This window comes from Zasmidium cellare (assembly GCF_010093935.1).
Source record: "Zasmidium cellare ATCC 36951 unplaced genomic scaffold M409scaffold_48, whole genome shotgun sequence".
NCBI lineage: Eukaryota > Fungi > Ascomycota > Dothideomycetes > Mycosphaerellales > Mycosphaerellaceae > Zasmidium > Zasmidium cellare.
This window is the reverse complement of record NW_022986992.1, coordinates 103,039-121,549: the sequence shown is the minus strand read 5'-3', so window position 1 is coordinate 121,549 and position 18,511 is coordinate 103,039. Positions and strand designations below refer to the sequence as shown.

General features: G+C 55.7%; 9 protein-coding genes across 9 annotated transcripts; 4 read left to right on the top strand and 5 right to left on the bottom strand.

The window, feature by feature from the left end:
* Positions 1 to 110: 110 nt before the first annotated feature.
* On the bottom strand, positions 111 to 1,525 carry M409DRAFT_70424 (uncharacterized protein; the record flags this gene model as incomplete). The annotated part of the gene is made up of 5 exons (XM_033818723.1): positions 111 to 780; positions 829 to 937; positions 1,153 to 1,326; positions 1,389 to 1,407; positions 1,505 to 1,525. 5 exons carry the CDS (start codon positions 1,523 to 1,525, stop codon positions 111 to 113), a joined length of 993 nt encoding a protein of 330 aa, XP_033661347.1.
* A 671-nt stretch (positions 1,526 to 2,196) lies between these two features.
* M409DRAFT_70423 (uncharacterized protein) lies at positions 2,197 to 3,712 on the bottom strand (the record flags this gene model as incomplete). Its single annotated transcript, XM_033818722.1, has 5 exons — positions 2,197 to 2,328; positions 2,362 to 2,549; positions 2,611 to 3,213; positions 3,265 to 3,481; positions 3,542 to 3,712. 5 exons carry the CDS (start codon positions 3,710 to 3,712, stop codon positions 2,197 to 2,199), a joined length of 1,311 nt encoding a protein of 436 aa, XP_033661346.1.
* Positions 3,713 to 4,949: 1,237 nt separating this feature from the next.
* On the top strand, positions 4,950 to 7,502 carry M409DRAFT_29078 (uncharacterized protein; the record flags this gene model as incomplete). The annotated part of the gene is made up of 1 exon (XM_033809299.1): positions 4,950 to 7,502. One exon carries the CDS (start codon positions 4,950 to 4,952, stop codon positions 7,500 to 7,502), a length of 2,553 nt encoding a protein of 850 aa, XP_033661345.1.
* A 1,929-nt stretch (positions 7,503 to 9,431) lies between these two features.
* Positions 9,432 to 11,318, top strand: M409DRAFT_59937 (uncharacterized protein; the record flags this gene model as incomplete). The annotated part of the gene is made up of 2 exons (XM_033814335.1): positions 9,432 to 10,089; positions 10,138 to 11,318. 2 exons carry the CDS (start codon positions 9,432 to 9,434, stop codon positions 11,316 to 11,318), a joined length of 1,839 nt encoding a protein of 612 aa, XP_033661344.1.
* A 783-nt stretch (positions 11,319 to 12,101) lies between these two features.
* On the bottom strand, positions 12,102 to 12,736 carry M409DRAFT_59936 (uncharacterized protein; the record flags this gene model as incomplete). The annotated part of the gene is made up of 2 exons (XM_033814334.1): positions 12,102 to 12,270; positions 12,360 to 12,736. The coding sequence occupies 2 exons, from the start codon at positions 12,734 to 12,736 to the stop codon at positions 12,102 to 12,104; spliced, it is 546 nt and encodes a 181-aa protein (XP_033661343.1).
* Positions 12,737 to 13,111: 375 nt separating this feature from the next.
* M409DRAFT_37721 (uncharacterized protein) lies at positions 13,112 to 13,618 on the top strand (the record flags this gene model as incomplete). The annotated part of the gene is made up of 2 exons (XM_033810786.1): positions 13,112 to 13,400; positions 13,488 to 13,618. The coding sequence occupies 2 exons, from the start codon at positions 13,112 to 13,114 to the stop codon at positions 13,616 to 13,618; spliced, it is 420 nt and encodes a 139-aa protein (XP_033661342.1).
* Positions 13,619 to 13,978: 360 nt separating this feature from the next.
* On the bottom strand, positions 13,979 to 15,909 carry M409DRAFT_29074 (uncharacterized protein; the record flags this gene model as incomplete). Its single annotated transcript, XM_033809298.1, has 5 exons — positions 13,979 to 14,811; positions 14,862 to 15,266; positions 15,318 to 15,354; positions 15,551 to 15,777; positions 15,876 to 15,909. The coding sequence occupies 5 exons, from the start codon at positions 15,907 to 15,909 to the stop codon at positions 13,979 to 13,981; spliced, it is 1,536 nt and encodes a 511-aa protein (XP_033661341.1).
* Positions 15,910 to 16,794: 885 nt separating this feature from the next.
* M409DRAFT_29073 (uncharacterized protein) lies at positions 16,795 to 17,381 on the top strand (the record flags this gene model as incomplete). Its single annotated transcript, XM_033809297.1, has 3 exons — positions 16,795 to 16,884; positions 17,069 to 17,202; positions 17,255 to 17,381. The coding sequence occupies 3 exons, from the start codon at positions 16,795 to 16,797 to the stop codon at positions 17,379 to 17,381; spliced, it is 351 nt and encodes a 116-aa protein (XP_033661340.1).
* A 673-nt stretch (positions 17,382 to 18,054) lies between these two features.
* M409DRAFT_70418 (uncharacterized protein) lies at positions 18,055 to 18,360 on the bottom strand (the record flags this gene model as incomplete). The annotated part of the gene is made up of 2 exons (XM_033818721.1): positions 18,055 to 18,306; positions 18,358 to 18,360. 2 exons carry the CDS (start codon positions 18,358 to 18,360, stop codon positions 18,055 to 18,057), a joined length of 255 nt encoding a protein of 84 aa, XP_033661339.1.
* Positions 18,361 to 18,511: the final 151 nt, after the last annotated feature.

Sequence of the window (18,511 nt, the reverse complement as noted above, 5' to 3'; positions counted from 1 at the left end):
AAGGCACCGATCGCCATCGCTTTCGAGAGCAATGACGCGGACCTCCAATTTCGATTTAAAATCGACAGCGCATGGCTGAGATGTGCTGGCTGGTGTGATATCTCTCACACTTAAGCTCCCAGTGCTGGGAAAGCAGAAGCGTCGGTGGCATTGAAGCCGCCGCGTGCGCCGCCACGATCACCGCGAGGTGCTCCTCTAAAGTCACCACGGTCGCCACGGTCACCACGGCCGCCACGTCCACGGCCACCACGCTCGCCTCTGAACTCGCCACGGCCACGGCCACCACGTCCGCCACCACGGCCGCCTCTGCCACCACGGTCTCCAGAGTCGGCAGCAGCGTAGTACTGGCCATCGAGAGCGACACGCTCCTTCTTGTCCTGGGCATCCTTTGCCTTCTTTGACTTGCCTCCGCTGCCGATGAAGAAGTTCTCAGCATCTGGGTTTCTGGACAAGGCCTTGCCTTCTGGGAACTTGGTCGAAGAGCCTTCGTTTGGCTTGCGCACAGAAACGTCTCCACCTAGCGCTGCGCGTTTCTCAGCCTGCTCGGCAAGGTACTGGTCGTAGGACTTGGTCTTCTCTTCCGGCTCAGCAACCTCTTCGGCGGCAGTGGGGGCCTCTGGGCCGTTGCTGAAGGCTGGGTCCTGTCCAGCGGTGTCAGGGGTGAAGCCGGCGTCGTCATTGGCCTCAGCCTTTGCAATCGCATCTCCGGCTTTCTCGTCCGCCCATTCGGCATTGCCGTCCTCGGCGCCCCATCCGTGAGCGGCCTGCTTCTCATGTTCGCTGCTTCAGTCAGCGGCAGCACTCTTGTTTTCAAGCCATGTCACGTACCCAATGCCAGTATGGCTGTGACGGTCATCGCGTGGTGCACCACCGCGACCACGTCCACGTCCACCACGTCCCCGACCACGGCCTTCGCCGCCGCGGAACTCACGTGGCTCTGCAGATTAATTAGCATTGACTCGGTCGAGAGTGATGCTCCAGTAGATGTGTACCTCTCGTGCGGTTGGATTGACGGTCAGTGCGAGCACCATCGTCACGGTTGTTCAACGAGCCAGCTGTTTCGCAGTTAGCCAATGCTCCGTTGATGCCAAACACCATGTCTCAATGCCAAACGGCGTTGTTTCTGATATCTCTGCCCATCGTCTCACGCACCTTGATCGCCTCTTGTCTGCTGGCTGCCACCGCGTCCGCCAGCGGCTGGACGGGGGGTGTCCTTAGCAGGCCCCTCTGCGCCAGCATTGCGCTTGCCGGTTCGTGCGACTGGCTTGTCGATGACCTTGGTTGGCGGCTCGGGCTCCCTGTCCGGGTCGAGCTCCGGGTCGTTGCCTGATGTCAGTGTTAGAGGGGAGAATGGTCGATGTCAATGGCGCGATGGAGGTTCGGCATACCCAGGAGGTCGTAGAGGTTCTGGTGCAGCAAAAGTCAGCCATCAAAATCCTGCGCCCATGGTCGCATGACCACTGCCGCAGATGCATCTGGGCAGCGGCGAGGGCATCCCACGTACCTTGCTTGCAATTGCGCTCATGGTTGCTGCAGTCACGAGCTGAATCGACCCATCTTCTGCTTGCGGTGTCGGGTGACGAGAGATTTCGCGGTGGGAGGGAGGAGCGCTAAGCTTGGCAAAATTGAAAGCTGGCAGGTGCTGTCAGAAGTCGTGGCATGAAACGCTCAAACAAACGAATTCCAGGAAACAAGAGGAAGAATAGTTGGCTTGAACAAAGGCGTCAACCTGCTTTGCCGTCACTTTAAGCTCTGCGACAGTTGGGCGTATGCATTGTTAGTCGCGTCACTTGAGCAAACGGTCAGCCTCAATGCGTCTCCCATAGATCATTGAAGGCTAAGCAAGCAAGCCTGACGTGAGACATATGAACATGCAGATCACACAGAGATGTAGTGTGACAGTATCGTACGCCGTATGTACAACTTCACTCATCGAAATCAAATTCCTTCCTGCTTGATCAGACCCCCATTGACTTCTCCATCGCATCCCTAAGCTCCATGAAGTAACAGTACCTCCTGCCATGCACCATCGCTATGCGCGCTCGCTGAAATGCAGCAAAGACCTTTTTCTGTTTCCATTATTCCCCGTTATTCGTAGCCCGCTGAATCACATGCGGTCCTGTGAAACCAGGGAAGACTTTTCCGTATTTTTCTCTCTCCCAACTCCAACTCCAGACGTACTCGCCGCCAGTTCAATCACGAATGGTAAGACGCCGGGTAATGCATAGATGCTGAAAGGCCAAATGGATCGGCGTCCAGCATCGGGTCAGTTGGATCGACATCGAACTGCCCGTCTCCAGCTCCAGGGTGGCTCGTTGGGGGCATCATCTGAGGCTGCTCGAAGTGCCCCTGCTGAGCCACCTGTTGCTGTTGGCCAGGCTGCATGCCTTGAGCAGGCTGATAGAAGTCGCCGTGCTGTTGTGCTTGAGAGTGGTCGAACTGCGATGGATACGTTCCGTGCAGCTCAGGCGAGCGAGTGGTTCCTCCGAGGTCATTATCGTCGGGTTCGTCGAGCATCGATCGCGAATGTTGAGTATCGTACTCCTGGTCTGTATCACGAAATCAACCTAGGACGAACACAGTTCCATATGGGGAAGGGGGTCAACTTGCCGAGCTGATCAAAGTGCTTTTGAAATGGACTGGGGTAGAATGAGGACGCTGGCTGTGGAGCTGCATTACCGCTCACTCCACCACTGACAGGCTGAGGCATGCCGTGGTGGCTGGTTCCCGAGAGGCTTGACATACCACTTGCGCTGCTCTGGTAGTTCGACGGAGCCGGGCGCTGCGGTGGGACGTTCGAAGGCTGGGGCTGGCCTTGATAGAGAGCTTGGTTAGGACGCTGCTGTGACGAGCGGGCATAGTTTTGCATATGCTGTGCCTGCGGCTGAGCGAGTACAGCAGAGGTGGGTGGGGTCATCCCACCTTGATGCATGGTCATTGGAGACCTGGTCGACATCTGAGTCGGCGACGATGCATGCGAAGAAGGCGTTGGGTGCGCGTGTGGAGAGCCAGCTGAAAAGTTCATGTCTTGGCCAGACTGTCCAGGTGCAAGCTTGGGTAGGAAGTTTTGACCCGAGCGCCTTGCTTGCTGTCGTTGGAGAGCTGCTCTCTGGAGCTGAGGTGGTTGAGGAGCAGTCGTTGCTGGATGCATGAAGCCTGGCCCCAGCACTGGGCTCCCGGTCTTCATCTGAAGTTCTGCCTGGACATCGATACCTACGATGGTCAGTAACGTAGGAACTAGCCCCGGGCACGCGAACGACATACCTTTCTCAAGCAGGATACGCTCGAGGAGGGAGTTCTTATATCGAAGCATAAGACATTCGTCGGCGGCAGTCCGATGACTTTGCTGGAGGGTGGCCAGCGTTTCTTCATTCTGCTTGATGGTAGCTTCGAGCTGCTTGATGTACTCGGTTCGTCGTTCGCGAAACGCAGCCTGGGCCTGGCGGTTGCGTTGCTTACGTTCCTCGGATGTGGCATATATCTACCAGAGATCAGCCATGACATGGAAGGGCAGCGATGCGAGTCAGTGAAGAGCACTCACTGGTTTCCTACCGCCTTTGCGTTTCTGGGGTTGAGCGGGTTCCTGGGTAGCTGGTTCGGTACCCGGGTCCTGCTCAGGCGTCGACTCGATCGAGCTGGGAGTGCCGTCTGGTGCAGGCTCGACCTTGGAGGGGGCTGCCATATCGCCCTCGACGTCTCTGCTATCTCCCATCTGATCTGAACGGACGCAGGTACCCGGTTCACGCCCTGCCCAAGCAAGCTAGAAGCCAATGAGGCGACGCTAGAGGTTCCACCCAGAGAGACGCGGGCAGGCTGTTGGACAGAGGAAAGGACAGAATTGGTAATAAGTTTAGCATAGAGAATGATAACCTTGCAGAGGGAGCAGAGGACGGTGAGGTAAGAGTTTGGGTAATCTAAACTGATCAATGGGAGGGGAAGCGCCGTGGGCGGTCACGCGGAAACCGTAGGGCGAGACCGGATACAGTAGTACCGTACGATGGACTGGCAGCAGAAAATTCTTCTCTTCTGCGCTGCGAGCTGCCAGCTGCGCGCTGCCGGCGGCGGTTCGTCTTGGCCCACGCCGCCGGACAGGCCTGAAGCAGCTGGTGAGGTTGCAATTGCCCTCCACGACGGAGCCAGCTGGCGGCCCTGCGGTGGCTGCTTTGGACACTCCCTGCAAGTTGGCCCTCGCGGCGAATTGTGATTGCTGGAGCGACGTAGCATCGAGCGTGAGCGTGCGTGGGAGCAGGGATTCTCGCAGATCGCTCGTGTCGGCGAATGTAGCGATTCGCTCCCAGGCGCTTAGGATTGCGGGGCTGGAGTCAGAAAGGGCAGGCGCAACCTTGGTGCTCGTGGCATCTCCTCGGAGCTCTCTTCGAGAAGAAGCGTGGAACGATTGTGAAACACGGCCCCAACGCCATCGTCGACGTCAGTCGATCGTTGAAACGTCACCTCTGCCCTCTCCTATGTGCATCTGCTGTTGTTACGACGAGTGCCTGGTGCTGGCATGCCGCGAGCTAGCGTTCGAGAACGCATAGGGAGGTGGCTAGGTGTCAGAATGTCGACAATATGGACCATCTCTCAGAGACCGCTATGGAAACATTGACCTTACAGCTCTTTCTTGCAAGTCAGATCGCTGTCGTTGCGATCCACATATCGAAGCCCGGTCCTTCTTGAACACCTCGTCGGTGTTCTGGGGGTGTATTTCAAGTCATTGTGGCTGACAATAGGAGGTAAGGGAGGCGAAGGTGAAGACATGAAGTATTCTTTCAATCGTTTCATCAGAGCGAGTGGGCGCACTTGCCTTAGCCTCACACTGATACCAGCGATTCGCTACTACCGTGCATCTGGGCCTGATCCTGCTCTACGCGACCTTCTGCTATGGCTTCTGCTCATCTCGACAAACCCAAGGCTTTGGACGCTGGACGAGAAGACACTGAAATGCTGTCATGGAAAGCCGTTCGCAACGATATGAGATCTCGAGACCACAGCCGATTGCTCCTCCACCCCCGCCCTTACCACCACCACCACCTCTTCCACCGCCAGCTGCTGTACCCGTTGCGCCCCAGGACTATTCAAATGCGGATCCTGGCCCCTGGTCATCGACATTACCGCGACCTCTCTCCGACATACGAGAGCTGAGTGAGCCTAGTATTATGGATAATATGATCCGGCATCCTAGCGGTCGGTACAGACATAGGCGCAGTGCATCGAGAGCGGGGTCGATCAAACAGGCGGAATGGCTCAAGCGTCAGCCATCTCAGCGTGAAAACCACATCCCAAAGCCGAACTACACGAGTCTCCAACAACAGCAGCAAGAGGGAGGCTCTTCTTCGTACAGCAGCACTCCCGAGCAGCAGCAATCCAGCTTCTACAGCATTCCGCAGTCGAGCATACCTAGACGATCGTCATCGCACAAGTATCCACAGCGTCAGCCCAGATCTCAGACTAGAAACACATCAGGCAGATCCAAGCAGACCGACAACGTTCCATTCCGTCCGCCCTATGCGATACCCAACAGAGCAGGCAGCCAATCACCGGTCAAGGAGGCAGGGCTACGACTAGATCCTATCTCATCTGATGATTCGCGAAGAGTGGCCTCACATACCCATATTCGAAGCCCGCATCCGGTCGAGATTTTGGACTTTCCTTCGTACAAGCATCCAAGGGTCAAGCTGGAACTGCAGGTATCAGCTCCGTTGTTCGTCGGCGGCGGTAGTGTGGAAGGGCATGCTAGGATCACTGTGGACGACAATCAGCACGTTCGACATCGGCGGTCCATCAGCATCGGTGCGGTCTCAGTAGATCTGCTTGGGTTTGAGGAGATTGATGGCAGCCGCCGAGCAACCTTCCTTGCCCTTGGGACGGACATCATCGATTCTAAACATCCGCCTCCTTCACGAATGATTCAACCGCCCAACCCACTCTTTGCCGGCGACAAGTTTTGGGCACTCGCACCATCCTGCACGCCCTTACCGTTTATGATCAGCCTTCCCCTCGATACAGGCCCACCGCCCTTCCAGTCAAAGCGCGCAAACATCAAATTTGTGCTGTCTGTGACTGCACTGGTCCGCGATGCAGGAAAGCACTATCGCGTGAGGACCTCTCAAGCGATCCAGGTGTTGCCAACATACGATCCTGAAAAAGCCTTGACCTCACTACCGAGTCCCTTGACCGCATTTGATGAACTGATCATTCCGAGAAGTACTGGTCAAGAGCTGATTCGGGTTACAGCTGGTTTGCACCGCCAAGTCTGGGTCAGCGGTGGCAGCATTTTCGTTGACGTCCACATATCGAACAAAAGCCGTAAGCCAGTCAAGCGCCTTGAGCTTACACTTGAGCGAGACATCCTGTGCTATAAGCACGCTGCTGCTGCAACATTGGAGAAGTCAGCCGTCCAAGCGCGAATATTTGAAAGCAACGAACAAGCGATCCTGGTCCGGTCATCTTTCAAGCCTGGATCCAATGGCTGGAACGGTGTCGAACCGCATACATCTGATATTCGTACGTGTGAGCTGGAGCTTCCTCGCGGTCATGGAACTGTTCGCTGTGGGAAGTACTTCGAGGTGCGCTACTTCCTCAACGTCACGGCGTCTTTGTCCAATTCGAAGTTGGTGTCGGTGCAGCTGCCGATCATCGTCATCCACATGAACTCGCTGGACGTCGTTCCAAATTCCGTCGCTCAAGTCGCAGCAGCCATCGAAGAGAAACGATTATATCGACAGCTCAGCCGTTCGCGATCTCGCAGAGACGGCGACGGCCATTCCAGACAGCGATCAGTTTCAACACCAGCGCAGACAATCGAGCTCAAACGCCAGGCATCTTACGCCCAAGGCCGCGCGTTTGCAGCACCAAGACAGCAATCACTGGATCGACAAAGAGAACAGAAACGAGACATTGAAAACGTCCAGAATATCCTCGACTCTTCACCACGCAAATATCTGCCACAGGCGATGAAAGGCCTCGCAATAAAGAAAATCGGCAGCAACATGAGCCTCCACAGCATCGGCCTCGCGAACCGAAGCGACGAGACATTTGGTGTGATCGGCGCCATGTCTTACCAGACGCCTCCCCCGAATAGGTCCGGACGGACGTTTGACGAAGCCGAAGGACTGCGCGATCGACTGAGGCGAATGGGCAGTTTCGATTCGATGCGCAGTAAAAAGTCTTCTGCCACGAATAGATCCAAGGCGATGAGCGAGCAAAACAGGCCGCAGTATAGTCTGCCGCCGCATCAGATCCCGCCGCATGTGTTGGGACTGACGACGACGACGCGGAAGGTGAGTTCGGAGGTTTCGGAGAGGCCGGCGACGGCGATGAGTTTGAGGGAGAAGTTGGATCGGTCGAGGTTTGAGTTTAAGGCTGTGAGGAGGAAGGCGAGTGGGAGTTTGAAGGAGAAAGGGAGGAATTGGTGGGAGCAGAGGAAGAGTAATAGTAGGAGGGATGAGGAGGTTGACGATAGGGAGAGGGAGCAGGTGGAAGAAAGGGCGGGTTGGATATGAGTTGTATGCTTATGGTTGTGTGTTGGGTATTGTTGTTGATCTAATGTTGAGTTGTAATGGCCTTGCACACACTGCATGTTCGTCGAATGCTCGTTGTAAGGAAGCGGCATCGACGTCAACCTCTTCATCAATGCTAGGGATGGTGAGTATGAATTGTAGGAATGCCATGCGCAAAGGCACATGTGTGGTAGGAGATGTCGTCTTTTATCAACTGTCTTCCATCTGACCTCCAACCTCGTATACGTCGCACCTGGCTGACCATCGGGACCACCCCTCTCGTCGGCTGGCACGAACCGAAAAGATCTAGAACTCGCACACCCAAACGAAATACGACTCACGAACATCAAACAATAGAAAGTGGATTCATTTTTCCCGCCTTGTGCATGCTTACGAAAACACCACTGACCATGCACATGGCCCCTACAAGCGATTTCAGCCTCAAAATGGGATGTGGAGAAGGGTGCTTGCTGCTGATTGCTGATAGCTTCGGCTGGGGATCCAAGGGTTCGTCGAGATTAAAAGTGCGACAGTCCGGCGGAGGCACCCATGCTCGCAGATTGATTGTGTCGGACTCGGCTGGCTGTCAGAATATATTGCTTTGAAGTTTGGCTTGCTTTTGGAAGGCGGTCTGGATTCTCTGGCGGGGTCTGCTGTGAATTGCATCGGGTAGAAGTGATGAGAGATATCGAGCAATCCTTGATGAGACAGGGAAAGAGGTGCAGTGATGAAGTGAAGCTCGATGGAGCCGATTGCGCGTGCGTGAGTGTTTGGGTTGCCGGTAGCCGATGATTGGGTTTTGCTTGCGAGTCCGAGTCGAGAAGACGAACGGCGGGAGAGAGGGAGTGAGTGAAATTGGGTTTCGGTGTTAGTTCCAACGGCTATTTTTTGCAGCACGAACTGTGGAACCAACATCGCAAAGCTTCATCGATCAGACTCTGCTGATGGCGGGAGGGATTGAAGTGCAAGCCGCTCGACATTGATTGATTGATAGATGATGAAGAGGATGGCATCTTTCGATGGCGATACTCCGTCACACGGCGATGAGATTTGATGGAGCAACGTGCGTGATGGGATGGGCCTGGGATGCGGTCGATGGGTGAGGACGTGGGTGGGGATGCCTCATTTCCAGGCACGCTTGTGCGGATTGGGCGGTGGGCCGGCGAGCCATGGCTTGCTCCAGTCTCTCTACTACACCTCGTACTGCTGCTGCTGCTGGTGTGCGTGCTGGTTGCTGCTGGCTGTGTGTTCTGGAGCTGTATCTCTCCCACTCTCCCTCTCCCTCCTCCTCTCCGGCCTCCGCCTCTATGCCGGCCTGCCTGGCTCTCCCCTCAACATCACCTCCATCACTTACCGGCGCTGTGCGCACACACCCTCCTACGACGACGACTCTCGCTCTCCACCATTCTTTGAACGCTCATGTCGTGGGGCGTTACGTCGTTCGTTGCCGATCCCCGTCGCCTCTGATTAAAAACGTAGCGGCCCGTCCGCGGCCATCGATGCGACCAGCGATACCACTGCCCAACTGCGCGACATTCTCTACCGCAACGCTCGATAGCAGCCCTTTGCGCCGTTGACTAAGCGTTGTCGCTGCAATCTCAACTCCCTCACTCTGCCTGCACCGCCGTGCGCGTTGCAAGAGCTTGACGCTCACACAGCATACCACCTCCACCACCACCAGTCGGCCTCAGGCCGGCGTCCGTTCGTTACAGACGATTTCCACTCGAGCTTCTGCGAAGACGTCCGCTCTCTCGCCCATCTCACCGTCCTCAAGCAGCGACATCCATCACCACATCCGCGCTGGCAGCATCGTAAGGAGGAAACAACATACCGGAACCTACGACCACCACACCGTACACTACCGCACGAGTACCCACCGAATCGCCTGGCAGGCCTAGAGGACTGCCAAGTTGAGGGTGGAGAGGGTGCCGAATGGATGAGGCCATGGCACCGCCTTTCAAACGACGAAAGCTGTCGAGCTCTCTAGCAGAGCCAGACTACAGACTGGAAAACAGCACAGCACCCGCAGATGCGGTGCCCTCATATTCCCATGGCGTCACTTCGCTACAACACACATACTCGTCTCTCGCACCCGCGAGGACAGACTTTCCGCAGGACGACGAGCAGCAGCAGCAGCAGAGCAAAGAGCAGAGCACACAGCACCCCGTGGTTGGAGGCATTGCACACTTTCAAGTTCTGGTGCCTCGACAGGGGACCGGCTCTTCGAGCAGTGCGGAGTCAACTAACCTTGCGGCTACTAATGCTCTAGAGGCTCTCACTGCAGTTGTCAGCTCCTCCGTCATATCCATGACATCCTCAATATCGGTCTCTCTATCGACGTCAGCATCGAGTCCTACTTTACCCGCAGACACCGTACCGGCTGGCGTGACACCGAGTGAAAGCTCAAGTTCGACATCAAGTCAGCCTACATCACCATCACCATCATCATACGTATCGAGCAGTGTATCGAGCAACGTATCCAGCAGCTCGAGCGCAAATGACACGTCCACCATCACATCATCAGCGACACGGTCGAGTGCTACCATCACCTCCACGGAATCCTCCATCTCTCAGAACCTCACCACTTCAGGTATGAATGTCTACAGATGAAGTTCATTATGAACGCTAACGCTAACAGCCATTATCATTGAAGGCGAAAGCAGTACCACAACGTCGAGAACGACCATCAACCTGGACAACCAGACTTCCTCGACTACATCTACGGACACTGCGTTTCTGTTCCTCTTCACGCTTTCCAATGGAGATATCACGACCCTTTCACGACACAGTGGAGCTTACACGACAACCTTGGGGGATGGTGAGGTGCTTACGGTGCCATCAATATCTGCAACTTCCTCCAGTGACCGGTCAAGCACTTCAAGTCGGGCATCGACGGCTTCAAGAACAGCTTCGACATCTTCATCAAGCTCTGAACAAAGCAGCACCATCACGTCGACGGTCGAGGTTACAGGAGTAGCTGGCCAAGGAGAGGCGACATCTACCGACTCATCAACGACAAGCACGACTTCGGCTGCATCTGGTGGCGGAGGTGGTGGAAGCAATGATCCCCCTGCTGGAACGATTGCGGGAGGTGTTGTAGGTGGAGCCGCCGGACTTGCTGTTCTCGTTTTGATAGCAATGCTGTTCGTGAGATGGTATAGAAGGAAGAGTCAAGTTGGGCACCGCGAATTACCACCTGGATCAGCCGCTTCACCAGAGACTTCAGAGCAACCCACCGATCGGAGTGGACCTGGAATGGCCGAGCGTGCAGGCCTGATGCCGTTTGCTGCAGCTTTGCCTGCGCTGTTTAGGCATCAGAACCGCAGCGCCGAGGGTTCAGCACCTTCAGAACGAGGGTTCACACGAGTTTCTGGTCGAAAGCTGCCATCTGCATTCAGTGGAGGTATGAGCAGTGAAGGGGCCGGTAGCCAACAGCAACAGCAGCAGCAGCCCCCGCCCGGCATGCCTTTGAGCGGCTCTCCACCCGATGAGCGAAACCTAAGCAGCACCTCTTTCTATCGGGACAGCCAAGGTTTCTACGGTGGGGATGGTACAGCCGGCCGGTCGTCAACCTCCCCAACCTCGCCTACCTCACCCACCTCACCGTCCAGCAGTGCGCCCATCCACACTGGCCCCGAAATGATGACCATGTCACCTGGCCCGCAGCGCCAGCCTCAAGTCCATTCCGGAGGGCCGTACACCATGTCACCCGCCGACAGCGGCGACATGCCCACCCCACCACCCGCCGCGGCGGCGCAATTCGCCCGCAGCGACACCCCTTCGAGTTTACGCAACAGTCGCTTCACCGAGGACATGTGACTAGAGCCTCTGCTTCGACTTTATCGAAATTCGCGCCGCGTCGAACAATAGCAATGTTCGACATCACCGGCTGTATTTGAGAGCGTCGAAGCGCGCATTCGTTCAGTGTGCACCCCTGTTTTACTGCTGGAGAAATTCGCATAGCGCGGGTTTTGTTGACCTGCTGCTGCTACTACTTACTTACTACTACTATACATGACGTCGACGGGATAGAGTGTCGATGTTCAACTTACGACGTTTATGGCGATGATGCTATCTCTCTCTGTGTGTGTGCCTTTTGCGCTGTTTGGGGGGAGCAAAAGAGAAGAGAAGAGACTTGAATGGTCGAGAGTGTGGAGGAGAGGAGAGAATGGAGAGAGAGGAAGAAAGAAGAGAAAGAAGGAAAGATACCCCCGGTTCACTGCTGTAATGTTTTGTATAGTCTGTTCAAAAGATCTTGATGTCCGGATATGGACGTGAACACTTCAAATCTGGTTGACAGTCCTCACCCTTTCATTCACATGGACGCACTTCCTAATGCCATGGCTGAATCTGTGGGTTCGACAGTATACTGAATGTCTTCCCCGTGGCTGTATCTTTGACACTCGAGTGACTCGTTCGGCTTCATTGATGTCTAACAGCCCTTCTCTCCCTGCTCTGGAAACTCATAGTAGGCTCATCTACATCTTCCCTCTTTCCCTCTCCCATAAAAAACGACAACGCTATGCAAACCACAAGACATCTAACCCCCTCCTCCTCCACCACCAACAACAACCTCACCGGTAAAAAATCGTATCGCCAGGATCAATCACTCTCACTCCCCGGCCCATCCCGCGCATCCTCGTCTTCATCCTCCTGCACCACATCCCCCGCCATCTGCAGCGTCAACTCCGCCTTCTGCAAGTCCTTCCTCAGCTCCGTATTCCGCGGATCCACGAGGTCGATGGGTTTGAGTTTGGCTTTGTTTCGTATTCTATTTCACGCGGCAAGTCACATGTTAGCACAATTCCAACCAACACCTCACAGCACATCCGGCGTTTGGGGCTATGTGGTATTACATACCTAGGATCACACCCGGCATCCACAAGAATATCCACCACGGCCCTCCCCCTCTCCCACTCCTCCTGCCTCAACTCATTCGCAAACCTCACCGCCCGATGCAAACACGTATCCCCCTCCCTGCGCTCCTGCCCATCAATCTCCACGCCCTCCTGATCCAGGATCGTATCCAGGACCTCGTAGCTGCCGTACTGCGCCGCGACGTGCAGGGCGCTGGCGCCTAGGGCGTCCGTGGTGGTGTTGAGGAATTGGGCGATGGTGGAGGAGTTTTTGGGGGTGAGAGGGGGTGTCGAGAGGACTTCGGAGAGGAGGGTCGTGTTGTTGCGGCGGCAGGCTTCGAGGAGGAGTTCCTTTGGGGTGGCGCCTTCGTCGGTGGACATTTTGGTGGGTTGGTTGGTTGCGGTTGTTGGTTGTGGTTGGGGTGGGAGGTGTTGTGGGTGAGTGAGTGGTTGTGTAGCTGCTGAAAGTGTGGAGGAGAGGATGGAACTGTTCAGCAGCTCGGTCGTTGGAAGAGTTGTGGAGAGAGAGGTGCGTGGTTGTTCGAGATGTCCAGGCGCTCGAGCGAAGCGTGAAGTCGAACCGGACCCCTCAGCCACACTCTCGGAATCGCGGCGCCTCACAGAAGCAGAAGCAGACTTCACTCACTGACTCCCTTCGCCTTCACATGCAATTTTCTCTACCACACTAAAAAACGCACACCACCACCAACAACCTCCCCTCAAACCAACAACCAACCCCACCCCAAACCAACAAAAATGCTCCTCTGTCCGTCCCCTCCCCCCCTCCCTCTCACCCCCCAACTAACACCACCCTCAACAGTCTGCCCCTCCTGCAGCAACATGCTCATAATCACCAAAATCCCCCCCTCGCACTGCGCCCCCGGCGAAGAATCCCACACGGACAAGAACCGCTTCGAATGCCGCACCTGCCCCTACCAGATGGTCCTCGACCGCCGGTACTACGAGCGCAAGAACATGAAGCTCAAGGACGTCGGCGATATTTTGGGCGGCGCGGAGAGTTGGCGGAATGTCGATCAGACGGAGGGTGAGTTCTTTTTCTATCGAGGAGATGAGGGGGTTTTGTTGTTTTGTGTTTGTGGGTTTTGCTGACGAGGTTGTGATTTTCTTTCAGCCAAATGTCCCAATGAGAATTGCGACAGCCGCATGGCGTATTTCCGACAGGTGCAGATTCGATCTGCCGATGAGCCCATGACGAGCTTTTACAAGTGTGTCAAGTGCACACGGGAATGGCGGGAGAATTAGAGAAGCGCATTCAGTCTGGCATTGGGACGGCGTAGTAGGGAAAAGTGTTGCTTTATTTCACCGAGATACCCATGGGCAGGAACGGCGAGGATGAGGAGCTTGTGGTGTTTGGTGTCATTATGGTTTTGAGCAGTCCTGAAAACTGCTCCTCGGGTATGTAACATAACAAAAGAGAATCCGCTATCCGCTATCCCTTCGCCTGGGCCAAATGCCTGCGTAAGACCTCCCTTCCGTGACACGAGCCGGTGCTTTCGCATTCTTTGCATCCAGCCGTGTCTGAACTTTCCATACCTTCAATCCCATCCTTGAGGCCTTTCGTGGTGGCTACGTCTGAGCCGATTTTCGCCTTCCTGAACCATTCTATGCATCATTCTTGCGACGTGGACCGCCCTTGAGTGACCTCATCCTGTTCAAGAAGCCTCCACCACTACCACTGGGGCGGTCTTCCTCGTTGCTGCTACCACGACCATGGGTTGGAACGTTGCCGTCAGAAGTCCTACTTCTGGTAAGTGCCACCCCCTGCTGTGGGTTGCTGGGTGCTCGGGCTCTGCCAGGGTATGGCTTCTCCTGCTCTGCGATTCTAATCTGTGTTCCCTTCTTCTCGAAAGCTGCTTCGTAGTCGTTGTCGAATGGATTGATCTCGTCTTCCTTTCTGTACTTGGCTTGGACTGGTCCACCGGCACTGACTGATTTGATCTGTGCCTGTGGGCTTTCCAAGTCATCTGCATACCGCGCCTCAGGGCTCCTGTAATCTGGTGGTCCGTTTCGTCGCGAGTTGGACATGCCGCGGAAACGCTGAGCAAGCGACTTCTTGCGTGACAATCCACCTCCAACACCATTGCCCAAGGCCGGGTCCTCAGAGTCTCGACGTTGCAGTGCATTCTTGCTAGCAGGTGCACCTTCGAGGAATGTGGAAGTACCCAAGCCGTATGTCTCCTCACCATGTACAGGCTCAGCACGCTGCAGAGGATCGACGATGTTCGTGTCGGCCTTTCTCGTCGCGGCATACTCTGAAAATCCCTCCTCACCACGACCGTGGAACTTGTCCAGATCCAGTCTTGATCGCAATGGGCCAGCACCGCCGAGTTGCATGTTGGCCGAATCTGCTGGGAATGCCTGCATTGGTGCTTTGCGATCCTTCCTCACATTGCGATGTGGGTTGCAGGCATCGAACGGGCCATCGTGGTGGAATACTGCCAAATGTCAGAATGCATCAAAGATCACCAGTAAGGGAGATACTCACGTCCTTGACCGTATATGCCCGTCACGTCCAGCTTGTCGATAATGTCCAGACCTTGCGGCTTGCGTGGTCGCTTCTCGCCATTCCTAACCTTTTCCTTCTCTCTGCGATGACGCTCCTCACGCTCGCGTCTCCTCTCACGCCGACGTCTCTCCTCAGACTCCGTCCGCTCTGGACGCTCCCCTCTATCACGCTCCACGCGTGGACGCCTATCCTTCTCCATGACTGAGGACTCTGAAGCTCGGCGTTGCTTTTGTGGGGGTGGGTTGAACTCGCGCTTAACGGGGCTCGGTGGACCACGCGGTGGACGTGGTGGTGCTCGACGTGGGTCTGGGCCCTGGGGACGGTTTGCCTGTGGTGGGAGAGTACCTGCACGGTGGGGGCCTCCGTTGGAAGTGGTTGTTGCTCCTGTTCAAGGTCAGCGTTTGCGTGCGTGTTGTGCACGGGCAAGGTACGTACCGTTGGACACTGGTCGCTCGAGCAGAGACAGTTCGTTCTGTAAAGTCGGGAAGTCAGCAAACATTTCGCAGAATTGCTTGAAGCGGTCCATGATTTTTATGTCGTGTTCAGGAGACATTGGAGGGTGACAGACCATGCAAGGCATAGTTGGGCGGCGGTACCAAATTTGCTAGGATTGGTGACACAAGGGTGCGGGTAGACAGGGGAGGTGCAGGAGGGGTGATAAGACTTACAAACAGATCTTCTGGCAGTGCCGTTGTGTTGTTGTTAGCACGTGGGTTGGTCGGACCAAAGGTCATTTCGCTGTCGTCGAGGAATGGATTGGTGGAGACTGGGCGCGGTGGTTTCGCAGGCGACTCGAGAAAGGGGCTGTTGCGCGGTGAAGGCGAGGTGGTGCGGTTGCGGAAAGGGTTGTTGGAGGAGAGGTTGAGGGTGAGGCCGACGGGCGAGCGTTGGCGGTCTGGCATGACGTGGTCAGCAAGCGATGTTTGTTGATCGCCGCAATGTGAAACGCGACGACGTGGGTAGAGGCGAACTTGGGACCGCCGCCGTACATACCTGGCGCACCCGTTGGCGCGGCTGCGAATGCCATGGTGTGGCAGTCGTTTCTCGTATAGTGTGCTTGCGTGCGCGCGCGACGAGCGGCGAGGTGTGGTTGGCGGTTGGCGAGAGGCAGCGAGAGGGCGATCGCAGTGCCTTTTAAGGGTGGTGAGGGTGGTGGTGGTGTTTGTTGCTCTGGTACAGTTTCCAGAAGCCAGCCAGCCGGACTCCTCCCTGAGGCGAGGTGCAAAGCAACCAGTGATTGGCGGTGGACCCCTGGCTAAGTAAAGGCTGTTGGCGGGAGAGATGCGGCGTGAGAGTGTCCTCGAGCAGATGGCTGTGAGTCTGTGGTGCTGGCAATGGCGACGGCACGGGGTGCGTGTGCGTGTGTGTCGTGGTGCAGGCGGCGGTGGAGAGCAGGTGAAAGAGGAGGCGAGGGTGGTGGTGGTACTTGGCCTGAGGAACCTGCCTCGATCGCGGCGACCGCTCTGACTTTTGGCGGGCCAGGGTGTTCGCCCAGGGCCAATGCCAAGCCAAACTCAAATGGCGCTTCGCAAACCTTCGCGCGTCTCGCCCCGTGCCTCGGTGGCCATTGACTCTCCTCAAACATGCCCTGCCTCTCGACTGTCCAGCACGAGCCCGTATTGCGACTGCTCCTGAACAAAGCGCTCGTACTCACCCCAACGTCGACTCCATCTACCACTCTACCACGACTGCATCCGCGCTGCACGTGCTTCTTCCTTCGACACGCCTGACCTCCTTCCCCTCCGGGCCGCTGCGAGTGTGCAAGCTCACAAGCTCACGGTTCCTGCGCTAGAGACCGCCGTCAGTCTGGAGTAGCCGCGAGCCGAGTACCTTCTCCAATAGGCGACATCCTCTCACACAGCTCTCGACCTACTCTCCAGACTACATTCCACCGCCAGATTCTCGCTCAACAATGGCTGAAGGCCCTACGAATGGGGCAGCTTCGTCCGCGTCTACCACGATCAGATATGGCGGGCACGATAGATTCGTCCTCGAGCTCGAGGTAAGTCACTTGACGATCGATCTCCATGCGCAAATAAAACTCCACGGCCGTTGCGATATGCGCTATCGTATAGCTCCATAACTGCTCGCATTTAGCCAGATCGCGTGCTTTGGGCCTTCCCACTCAATCACAGTCGTGCAGTGAGGAGTGATGTTCTACGAAACTGACATGTGATGCTCTCTAGTTCGTGCAGATGCTTGCCAATCCAAAGTATCTGAATTACCTGGCCACGCAGAAGTACTTTGACAATGAGGAATTCGTGGCCTACATTCACTACCTGCAATACTTTCGCCAACCAAAATACATCCGATACTTGCAGTGAGATCACGTTGCAAAGATGTGCCAGAGACAACATTAACAAACGCCATAGATTTCCCGGGCCCACCCTCAGAGCACTCGACCTCTTGCAGGAAGAGCAATTCCGGAAAGACATCATAAACCCCAAAGTCACGGACAAGCTGGCGGAACAAGGGCTCGCGGCAGCCTTCACAACCTGAACTCACCTATCCACCGAGTAACAACCAAGGCTATATCTTGACAGCCCGACGCCGCGAGGGTATCCGTACCGGCCATGCCACTCCCTAATTTGGCTCACAATCCCTGGGCAGACGTGCAAGAGCCGCGCAGGGATCATGCGTACAGTCTGAGCTTGTGAAGATGAAACAACAAGCAAGCTCTCTGACAACCATCCTCAAAAGGGCCACGGATCAACCACCCAAGTAGTTGGAAGTCGATCAACGAGATGACTGTGTTCAAGCTGAACTACATCAGTCGTGGAGGGGACGTGAATTACACCCTCAGCAGACTTACGAAAGTTCGACGAATTCGCTTGACATAAAAAGCCATGAAAATCTTGAAACAAGTCTAATAAACCTGTTGCTTCTCATTCCATCTAACTCTCGTTCCACGCTGTCCTCGCGTTGGCTTGTCACGCCGTAGCCATACTTTCCGGTGTGCTGGAATCTGCGGCATTATGCCTGATTTCAAGTCAAAGCCTGCGGTCTTGCTGGGTCCGGAGCTTCGCATGTGGTACTGCCTGGACGGACAGCAAATTCGTCCTGGCGCACGGTATCTGACAGAAGCCTACCAGATGCCCGATCATAGTCTCGTAGTCGCATAGCCTCATCGAACCATATGCCTTTCCAAAAAATCTTCCCACCACAATCCCTCTCATTCCTCCGCCCTCGGCGCCGGCCCACAAGGCAACACCATCTTCTCCATACAGTGCATCCTAACCTTCTCCATCGGCATGCCCATCCCGATCGCCATGTAGTGCAGAAGCGGAGGATGGCCCTGATAGCTAGCGTACGAGTCGCGCGCGATGTTGGCCGTCCACTCGTGCTTGGTGGTGTCGGAGTGGCCGGTGCCGACGTATTTGTTCTGGAGGGATTCGAGTTGTTGTTGGGTGCGAAGTTTGTCGGCCTGGAGAGGAGATTAGTTTTGGTGAAGGATGGGTGGGGTGGTGGGACTTACCATTGTGAGGGTGTGGTGGGGTTGAGGTGAAGGGTTTGAGTGTGGGTGGTGATGGTGGAGTTGTCGAAGATGGACGTTGAAGTGAAGCGCGCGAAGATCTGTCACATGTCGGGGAAAAGCTTAATCAATTGATTACTTAGATCTTTCATTAAGC